This window comes from Nicotiana attenuata, unplaced genomic scaffold (genome assembly GCF_001879085.1).
Source record: "Nicotiana attenuata strain UT unplaced genomic scaffold, NIATTr2, whole genome shotgun sequence".
In the NCBI taxonomy this organism is placed as follows: domain Eukaryota; kingdom Viridiplantae; phylum Streptophyta; class Magnoliopsida; order Solanales; family Solanaceae; genus Nicotiana; species Nicotiana attenuata.
In genome coordinates this window covers 275,775-287,136 of record NW_017671285.1, presented here as the reverse complement: position 1 = coordinate 287,136, position 11,362 = coordinate 275,775, and the positions used below count along the sequence as shown (strand labels likewise).

General features: G+C 41.5%; 1 protein-coding gene across 1 annotated transcript; it reads right to left on the bottom strand.

The window, feature by feature from the left end:
• Positions 1–9,897: 9,897 nt before the first annotated feature.
• Positions 9,898–10,650, bottom strand: LOC109207284. Its single transcript, XM_019370172.1, has 2 exons — positions 10,633–10,650; positions 9,898–10,515 (listed from the first exon to the last, which is right to left on the bottom strand). The coding sequence occupies exons 1-2, from the start codon at positions 10,648–10,650 to the stop codon at positions 9,898–9,900; spliced, it is 636 nt and encodes a 211-aa protein (XP_019225717.1).
• Between the last annotated feature and the right edge of the window lie 712 nt (positions 10,651–11,362).

Below are 11,362 nucleotides of genomic sequence, written 5' to 3'. Positions count from 1 at the left end.
TATCATTCTGAGCAGTAACCAAAGGACCACCCATGTTTAGCCAATAAACAGTCTCAAGGTATATATTTGCGTGGTTTATCCTTCCACATTTAGCCTGAACTTAGCTTTTGGTACTCATGGCCCAATCAAATTGCTGGCTGCATCAATTCATGGTCTCATACCCTACTGAAGATGCTTATTTTGTATTTCTTTGGTTTTCTGTGTACTCCTTAATGCTTATATCAGTTCCACAATTATTGTTGGGAATATTTAGGCTTTGTAAGTAATGATTATTTATTTTTACATGAAGTGCTGACACACAGTAGTTGTGGCGTTAATGCAAAATTGTGTCTAATACTCTTGGTTAGATTATCAGGACTCAGTTAGGGAAAAATGGTTGTAGTGATATACTTTTCCCATTACATAAAGATGCCCCAAATACTTCCCTTATTATCTGCTTAGTGGAACACTATGTCAGGATTCTCAATGTGCTATTGTACAAGCCCCTCATTTTGATACTGGCTTGAAAAAGTTCTTTCTTGATGGTGTTCTGCTATTTGATTTTGTTCTCAAACCTTCTTACTGACATTTTGCTGCTGACATGATATTTTATATATAGTATAATTTATTTTGGTGTTTAATTGCAAGGTTTATTTCCATGAAATACACGATAAGGTCATTGATAGCTTGATAATTATGTCAGTGTCTTTAAATGAGGAAGGATTGTTCTTTACCCGCAACACTAACTATTAGTCCAATTGTGAAGATTTAAAAGGGGATTACACTTAAAGTTGCTGGAGGGTAATGCTTCAAAAGTACCATCCGTGCATCGCGCGGGTTTTAATTCTAGTGCCTTATAAAAAGGATTAAGCGGTCGTTGCAATATAATCCGGTTTGTAAGTCCGGAGTCAAATACCATAAGGAATTAACTTACTAATTACAACTGCTAGTTTCGCAAGAATTCAAGTAATCAACTTCCAGAAATATTGAATAATGAGTTGGGTGTTTACTAACTAGACACAAGGTAATTAAAAAGCTGGAATTTTATTACTAACAAAGCAAATATTGTAGACAAGATTGGAAAGGTCTAGGATTACGATTTCCCCTCTTATCGGAATCCTCCCCGCTACATCTCCTATAAATTCACCTAGATATTCTCTACTGATTGTGAGCACTTTAGGTGTCGTAATTATCTTCCAAGCAACTATAACAATTTGCTAGACGTATTCTTCCGAACTACGCTAGCTGGCATTAGTTCACCGCTCGCTAAGTTCACACCAAGGTTTTGTTATTCCTAATCCCGCCTTTAAACCCTCTGTATTGATCCCTCATATACGTTAGGAGTGATGCTGTTCAACAACTACCTAAATATGTACCCTTTTCCAAGTAATACACATTAAATATACATAGTCAATTGAGAGCCCTTCAATCAACCACAATAATCACGTAGTTGAACAAGTAGATAAAATCCAGTGGCAAACTTATTAAGCACAACAAAAATTCATCCTCCAAGAGGTTCTACCAAACCCTAGAATAAAGAGTTTAGCTACTCATAATTATTTGCACAATTACAATATAAAAAAAGATAAAAACTCGTTTCTGAATCTTCCGCCTTGCTCCTTGCTTGTTCTTGCCTTCAAAGATGTTGTGTAACCTTTAAAAAGTCATTCTTTGATGTATTTATATCACTTAGGTTTGATAAGGCGCGGAACTTTTCAATCCAACATCTGGGAAAAGCTGGAATCCGCTCCTGCCTTCGCGCGACGCGCGCCCATGGACGCGGATTCAGCTTTTGAAATTCTTCTATTTCGCGAAGCGATCCGTGCCTTTGCTTCACTTCACTGTTTTGTGCCTTCACTTTTCTCCTTTTTCGCATCCCTTTTTGTGCCACCCACGAGAATAGACGAGCTCCCAATCCTTTTATTTTTCTCCTTTTTGCGATAATTTGATATCTTTTGATCCATTATGAAGCTCACCCCTACAAATAAGAAATACGTAATGAGTATAATTCACTTCAAAAATTATGTGATCTCCCGCAACTCACATGACAAATGAGATAAAAATACACTCAAAATCATGCACTTTGGCCCTTTATCACCACCTCACACTTAGACTTTTGCTCGTCCTCGAGCGAATAAAATTAAGCACATTGGCAAGAAATAAATTTCCAAACCTACTCAAGCCTCACGCCAATGACAATGGTTTATACCAACGCTTAGAACGTAGCAAAAACACTATTCATACTTTTCCTCAAGCTTTATGTCATGCCAAGACTAATTAAAATAATTGTGTGACTCTCTCTAACATCTTAGACTCAAAATTTGACTCCAATACATCCCAAACCAAGACTCGCTTCTTGTTCCAACTCAAAATCCAAAGACACCAATCCTTTGCAAATCATGTGCCCTCACCACCAAACCGAAGAGAAAAAGTAGTCCACACACTCAAACATAAGTTTAAGCATAGTTTATGGATTCTCCAATCGAAAGAATTCGCTCACTCTCGCAAAAATAACTCATATGCCACCCAAGTTCATACCATAGGCTTGCCCGTAGTGTAAGACTTGGCTAATTTAAGTTCGCACAGTCTCGGATCAAATATGACTTCATAGGTTGTAATGTAGGCTAAGGGACGAGTAGGATATATTTTGGGAAAATAATGGCTATCCCTCCTAAGCACTGTAATACACTACTCTTCACTTTCAAACACTTTCTCATCACGACCAAGTCAATGTCATGCCACGAACCAATACATGATTAGGCCCTTCTTCTTTAAGCATATCATCACATAGATGTTCACTAGCCCGGATCATTACATGGGAGGTGTACTTCAAAATCTTTTTTTCTTTTTTTTTACACTCCGCTTAATTTTGGTATTTCCGGCTAGTAATTCATTTAAACACAACCGCCTTCTCGGCCCTCCTATGGTTCCACTCAAAAGCTACCCCGTCTCTTTCTTTACTCTTATATAGACTTAAATGCTTTCGGAAGTAAAGTGTGAACAAGATTTGATTAAGAATAAAGGAGAATTTAGCTTGTATTGTGGGTGCCAAGGAAAAGGTCTACAAGCTCAAAAGGGTTGACTATGGATAATATTAGCACTGGTGGACAAAAGTGGCTCAATGGTCAATCAAAGAAATGCCTATATCATCTCCTAGCCCTACAATACTTAATCATTTCGTTTCGACTCACACACAGGGCAAGTTCTAAACTAGCCCCGGATGGCACAGAGTACAACTCAAACTTCTCACCTCGCACAATACACATGACCTAATCAAGACGGCCCAGACTTGACTCTCAAGTTAAAGCAGCTAAGCACAGTCATCATAAAACTAAACCATATAGGAAGTACATAACATGAGTCAAAAGAAGAGCCCAAGGGTCAAAGTAAATTCACATATATTCTCAAGGCACATAATTATAAGAATTACGAGGAAAGTACTAAGCACAAATACTCCAAGTCAAAGCCCCGATATAAAATATGTCATGAAGCACAATACTCAATCTCTTCCCATTCCAATATCAGTTCAAACAAACAAATGAAAAAAAAAATCTGTTTGTACTTTTTTTTTATCTTTAGACGTTAAACCCTCAAGAACATTGTCTAGGCAATCCATCGTCGGGCAAAGTCCACAAATTCTTTTACAAAGTTTGAGAAAGAAAAACTACCTAAGACTACCCGGTTCAAGAAAATGGCATCCCCGGGAAAGAACCGTGGTTTAAAGAAAACCCGAGATTACACCAATAAAAAGTTAACTACAATTATACAATTACAATGGCCTTCAATGTGATCATAACAAAATATATCACTAGCAATTAACCACATGCCACAAAAATCAATTCTGACACCCCTGCCCCACACTTAAGAGAGTGCACTGTCCCCAGTTGCACAATATCACAGAAACGTACAATAAATGATCAATAGTAGAGTGGGTGTCAGAAACTCCCTCATCATATCTCAGGCTGCGGGGAGGACCGGTAGCGAAACTCGATCCGTAATGCTGATGGATCCTCCAATGCGATACCAAATGTGTCGACGGCTGTTATCATCTCACCCTCCCTAGTCGGAGCAGTATCCCCAATAGCCACCTCTTGAACCTCCGTCGGCTCCTCAGTAGTAGTGCCATCAGTAGCACTCAAAGCAGACAACTCTGCATCTCTTGGGTCCTCAATGTCTGTCTGGACTCCAATGTGTTGTACATGTCTCCGTCCACGAACAGCCTCGAGCACCACAGCGAACTGCTTTCGCATCCACTAATCTCTAGTCTCCTGTGCAGCTAACAAAGCACGGTCTCGTGCCTCTAAATCTGCTCACAACTACTGAAGTGCGCCCTCCATATCAATGATGCGCTCACCATGTCCCTTCATCTTTATAATCGTTTCTGCTGGGTCCTGAACGGAGCAAATATCATGGAACGCCGACACCGTGCCGCCATATTTCTCATCATCCACCTCAATCAACTTGTATTTAGCAAGTACAGTCAAAGTATGCACAAAGTAGAGTGTCTATTGCATGTTCTTTCTGTCTTCGCCATTTGACTTCACAAGATAGCTCCAATGTTCACCACAATACCTGTCATTAGGGCATATACCAAGAACACTTGCTCCCAAATCACAATAGAACTTGTGTGTTGCTCGCATTAATCTGTTGCAGACCTAATTCAACCATACTCGAGCCTCCTTGTTCATGTACAATTTTGCCAAACCATCATTATCCGTCCACTCGGCTCGTCCTGATCCCATACACAAGACCGCAACTATGTGGTCCAAATCCGGCATTTGCTCTCTCCTCCAGTACTCGAATTCAGACTACGAAGGTATGCAGTAATACCTATTTATTGCCGATTTGCCGTGGCGGAGATATCAACTTGAGTCCCACAAACCCAAACAATGTCATTGCCCCTGTCAGGGTCCCAATTTGCATACAAGTCAGGCACGAGAGTCAAATTTGCCTCGCCCTTCGGCTCTTGAGCAAAGCGTGTCCACCCATTCTGCTCTATTGCTCGCGAAATATCCGGGTAACTTAACTTGGTAGCCCCAAAATTCAATGATCTTTCAAACATTATTGGATTGATCTGTTAGTCTTTATAAGCTTCCATTTGTTCCACGCACTTTCACTCACAAAGTTCTTATCCCACACGGCCGTAGCAACCGGAGCACTCGGCTCCCCTTCACTTTCGGGCAACGGAATCAATGTCTCCTCATCATCAGATGAGTCAGGTTCAGATTCAGACTCGACAACCTTTTTTTGCCTTGCCCTTTCCCTTCACCTCAGCTACTTTCCGCTTCTTAGCCGGTGGTGGCTTTGAAGCTCCCTCTCTAATTTGGACCAGAACCTCTCTTGGCCTAGACAGCTGTCATTAACGTGCCCTTTGCTTTGTTTGTGCAGGCTGCTCAGTGATTGGTGGTCTCAGTGTCCACCTCAGAAGTTCCAGTCTTTTCCTTATCATGCCTATCCTTTGTTCGTGCCTCTGTAGCACCCTTATCCGCTATATTCTTGTCAGTTGGTGATTTGTTTGGGGTGGCTTACCACTACCACCGGCTCCATGGCTTCGATTTGGTGTTTTAGAGACAGTCATATCACATGCAAAAGATACAAAACACATATTAGTATAATGTGTAATATTGAGATATAGCGGTACACATCGCACCCCACACATAGCCCAAAAGCGTAAGTGTGCAACCATGGTAAAATTGTCTACTAACACTTAATTACATTGATATAAGGTTACCTAGCATCATTGAAAATCAAGTGGGTAGGACGACACGCCGTGCACGAGTCGTGCCTAAGTTGGCCGCAAGTTGACCTTCGTTCTAAAACGAATGCAATTTAAGTGCAAGACCCCCAAACGGCTGCCCCACACTCAAGAGATGTTCATATTACCAAAACAATTAGTCTTGCTACCTAGATTTCACAAAACCTATCAAAATTCTTATTCGAGCAATTTTTCGAACACCTTATATGCATAATTTTTACCATCATGTTTCAATGCAAGTGGTATGTATTTTGCCCTCCCAATTTGAATGAGGTGGTGGGAATTGTAGTTTCCCACCTCACTATGCACAAAAACCAACAAAATCTAGAGTGAACTATGCTCCAAAATTCAAAATTCAATTACTCTACCAAAATAAACCATAACAAGAAAGAAAGAGAAAAACAAAACTAACCTAAGGGAGGATGGAAGGGGGGTTGTTACGTGGGGTGGGGCGAAACATAAAACAAAAGAAAAGGGTTTGGAAATTCTTACTAGTGGGGGAAAAGTGAGGAAACGGGAGAGAGGGCTAGGCATATGGTCGAAGACAGAAGACGAAGACCTCCTGGGCTGGGAATAGAGAGGGGGAACAAAGAAAGAAATAAAGAAAAAGGGACAAACCTGGGCGGCTAAAAAGAAAGAAAAAACAAACGAAAGAAAAAAAATCGCGCGGGAGCCGCACGATAGGATCAGTTTGCTATCCCTGAAAGCTGGTTACAAGGCTAGCTCGTCCACAAGCGTGCAGCGTGCGGGCGCAGACGCGGCCTAACTGGCATTATTTTTTCAGCTTTGCACTTTTTGTGAAGTTAGTCGCGCCATGGGCGAACTTTACTATTTTTTTTCCAGTTAGCTGGCCTGGGACCGCGTCTGCCTTCGCGCGAGGCACGAATTTAGACAAGCCCAGTGCTGGCCATTTTTCAGCTTTTCGATTTAGCCACTTTCGGCCTTTTCTCATGATTTCTTCACCCCGAGTCATTCCAATTTGCACAATCGCATTTCTACAACATTCATAAACATGTCAATACTTCCACAATTCCAAATCAAACAAGGAAAATAAAGAAAAAGACGAAAATTGGGTTGCCTCCCAACAAGTGCTTGATTTAACGTCGCAGCACGACGAGTTACAACAAAATCATGGTTTGCCTCCCAATAAGCGCCTCTTTTAACGTTGCGGCACGATTCGGGCTATCCCTTATCAAGGATCTTTCAAGTACAAGGTCGAGATCATTTTATCTTCCTCAACCATGCCTTGATAATGTTTTAGTCTTTGCCCATTAACTTTGAACTTGTGGGAGCCATCTTCCGATGCAATCTCGATGGCTCCAGTTGAATGCATCTCTACCACACGAAATGGTCCTAACTATCTTGACTTCAACTTTCTCGGAAACAACTTCAATCTCGAATTGTATAGCAATACCACATCTCCAGGTTTAAAACTCCGCTCAAGAATATTTTTGTAATGCATCATCTTCATTCTCTCCTTGTATAGTCTTGTGCTCTCAAAAGTATAGTAATAGAACTCATCAAGCTCATGCAACTCTGTGACTCTACTTGTACCCGCAGCTTCCATATCGAGATTCGGCTGCCTCAATGCCCACAAAGCTCTATACTCCAACTCCACGGGTAAGTGACACGCCTTCCCAAACACCAATTATACGGCTACATGCCAATTGGAGTTTTGAAAGCGGTACGATAGGCCCAAAGTGCATCATATAACTTTCTCGCCCAATCCGTTCTTGTAGCATTCACGTTCTTTGTCAAAACATTCTTTATCTCTCTGTTCGAAACCTCCACTTGCCCACTCGTTTGTGGGTGATATGGGGTGGCAACCTTGTGGCGCACACCATATTTTTCTAACAACTTTGTGAAGGGCAAAAGTTAGTGTCTCCATCACTGATTATTGCCCTTGGAGTGCCAAACCGGGTGAGTATATTCTTTCTCAAAAAACAAATGACCCCCTTTGCATCATTTGTAAGGAGTGCCACAGCTTCCACCCATTTTGACACATAGTCCACACGTACGAGTATGTACTTGTTGCCATATGAGCTGACAAAAGGCCCCATGAAATCGATTCCCCATATATCAAACACTTCCACCTCCTGAATTGGGTTCATGAACATCTCATGTCGGCGAAAAATATTCCCGGTCCGTTGGCATTCATCACAACCCTTCACCCAGAAGTGTGCATCTTTGAACAATATCGGCTAGTAGAAGCCCGGCTCCAACACTTTTGCAGCTGTCCTTACTCCCCCGAAATGGCCACCATATAGGGATGCATGACAAGGATGCAAAATAGAAGATTGGTCTATCTCGGTAATACATCTTCAGATCATTTTATCAATACAAATCCTGAACAGATAAGGCACATCCCAAAAGTACATGCAACAATCACGGAAGAAATTTTTCTTTTGTACACAAGAAATGTCATAGGGGATAATACCGCTTGCCAGGTAGTTTGCAATATCTGCATACCATGGCGCTATCTTAACGTTTGTGGCCAACAGTTGTTCACCCAGGAAAGTTCCCACGATCTCTTCTACCTCAACCTTCTTCTCTGCTCCTTCCAACCTGGACAAGTGATTAGCCACTTGGTTCTCCGTTCCCTTTCGGTCACAGATTTCCAGGTTAAATTCTTGTAGTAGAAGCACCCATCGAATCATGCGCAGCTTTGAATCCTTCTTCTAAGTTAGGTACATGAGAGCAACATGGTCAGTATAAACAATTACCTTCGAGCCTATCAGGTATGGCCTGAATTTGTCAAATGCGAACACTACTGCTAGCATCTCCGTCTCGATCACCGTGTAATTTAGTTGGGCACCACTCAGGTTTCTACTTGCATAATAGATTGGGTGCATGATCTTCTCCTTCCGATGCCCCATGCACTGCTCCCACAGCATAATCGCTTGCATCGCACATCAGCTCAAATGGTTGCTCCCAGTCGGGTGCAACTATGATAGGTGCAGATACCAGCCTCTTCTTCAATTCCTCAAAATCTACCCTCCAGTCATTAGAAAACACAAAAGGGTGATCTTTTTCAAGCAGTTTACACAAAGGGTTAGCAATCTTGAAAAAATCTTTTATAAATCTCCTGTAGAAATCGGCGTGACCAAGGAAACTTCTTATTGACGGAAGTGGGTGGCGAAAACGTCTCTATAACATCAACCTTATCACGGTCCACCTCAATGCCCTTACTTGACACTAGGTGTCCCAAGACTATACCTTCTTGTACCATGAAATGACACTTTTCTCAGTTTAGCACCAGATTAGTCTCCATAAATCTCTGCAGCACTCTTTTCAGATTTCTAAGGCAGTCATCGAACTCCCACCACTGATAAATCATCCATGAAAACCTCCATTATTTCCTCTATCATACTATGAAGATAGCCATCATGTACCTTTGGAATGTGGCGGGTGCATTGAATAGGCCAAACGTCATTCTCCGAAAAGCGTAAATGCCATATGTACATATGAATGATGTTTTCTCTCTATCCTCCAGGGCAATAGAGATTTGATTATACCCCAAGTATCTATCCAAGAAGTAAAAGTGGGACCTCCCTACCAATCTATCTAGCATATGATCAATGAACGGCAAGGGAAAATGGTCTTTTCGGGTGGTCTTGTTCAATCTTCTGTAGCCCATGCTAATTCGCCATCCCGTGATTGTTCTTGTTGAGATCAACTCGTTGTTCTCATTTTGCACCACAAGCATTCCACCTTTCTTTGGCACACACTGAACTGGGCTAACCCAGTTGCTTTTTGAGATGGGAAAAATAATTCCCGCATCTAACCACTTGATCACTTCCTTCTACACGACTTCTTTCATGTTGGGTTTCAGCCTTCTTTGATGTTCTCTGAAAGGTCTGTGCCCATCTTCCAATGGAATCTTATGCACACAGAAGGCGGGACTGATACCCTTAATATCTGCGATGGTCTAACCAATTGCAATATTGCACTCTATTTACACCTGCAAAAGCTTTTCTACCTGCTCATCTAACAAACCCAAAGAGATAATAACAGGTAAAAGTCGAGCTAGGTCCCAAGAAAGCCTACCTGAGGTGAGATGGTAGCGGTTTCAGTTCCAACTGTGGTGGCTCTTCGATCGATGGCTTAGATGGAGGGATCTTTCTTTCTTCTAAGTGTAAAGTCTCAAATTCGAGCTCTCTTTTTCAGTACCCTTGGCCTTCAAGAGCCAACACCCACTCCGCCAAGTCCTCACCATTTACCTTTTCTAAGTTCATGAGGTAGGCTGATAGAGGGTCTTTTGCATTAAGTGCCTCATCATCTTCCTCCATGATCACATCCACAGCTTCTATTAAAGAGCAATTTGCAAACTCACAAGGGTCGCGCATAGACTTTTGCACATTAAATGTTATTTCTTCATTATTTAGCCTCATCTTCAGCTCTCCAATTTCACAATCAATCATAGCTTTTCCTATGGCCAGCAACGGCCTTCCCAAAATTATGGGAATCTCCCCATCAACCTGACAGTCTAGAATGACAAAATCTGCCAGAAACAGTAACTTTCCAACTTGCACAAGTACATCGTCAAGTATACCTGATGGTCTTTTCACTGTTCGGTCAGCTAGCTGTAGTAACATAGATGTGGGATTTTCGCTTCCAATGCCTAACTTTTTATAGATAGACAATGGCATCAGATTTATACTCGCCCCCAAATCACACAATGTTTTGGTGAATGCATAGCTACCTATGGTGCATGGAATTGTGAACCTTCCAAGGTTGGATAGTTTCTCAGCTATAGGTCTTGTCACAACAGCAATACAGGTCTGAGTCAATGTCACAGTTGCCAAGTCTTGAAAGTCGAACTTGTGAGACATCAAGTCCTTCATCATTTTTTTATAACCGGGCATCTCCCTGAAGGCATCAATTAGTGGAATGTTTACCTGAATCTGCTTCAACATTTCCATGAATTTTTTGTACTACTCATCCTTCTGATATTTAGCCAACCTCTGTGGGAAAGGTGCTGGAGGTCGCTTCCTTCTTATGACTTGAGTTAGATCCCGCTCCGGCACTTTTTCTGATGCCTTCTCTTGCACTTTCTCGGTATCCTTTGCAACCTCTTTTTCTTTGCTTCTTTCCTCTTGTGCATGTTGTACCGATACCTCTGTTAACTCTGTTGAATCGCATACCTCAATTGGTACTGGCACAAATATCTTAGTTGGTCGGCTTTCGCGAGCAATTTCTTGCTCTAGATCAAGATCTCTACCATTTCTTAGATTCACCGCCATAAGCTGCTTCGGGCCCTGCTGTCACATCCCTTTTTTCACCTTAACCCTCTAAAATATATAAAAGATATTTAAAGCTCAAAAGAGTTTTCAATTAGAAATTGACAAAATGTTGTATTTCAAAAGATTTTTCTAGCGTCGCCACTTAACATTTGGTTTCGGTGTGCCAAATCACCATTTAAAAATGATTTTTCTTTTAAATCACATTTAGACTCTAAAACATAGTCTGCACCAAAAATTCTGAGTAAGGGGGTTCGTTTGACTCGGGGAGAAGGTGTTAGGCATTTCCGAGCCCCGTAACTAATATGGTTGCATACTTGATTAAGTTGGATTTTAAGAAACTCGAATTGAGGCAAAACACAAAAAAAGGAGAATAAGCACAAAAAGA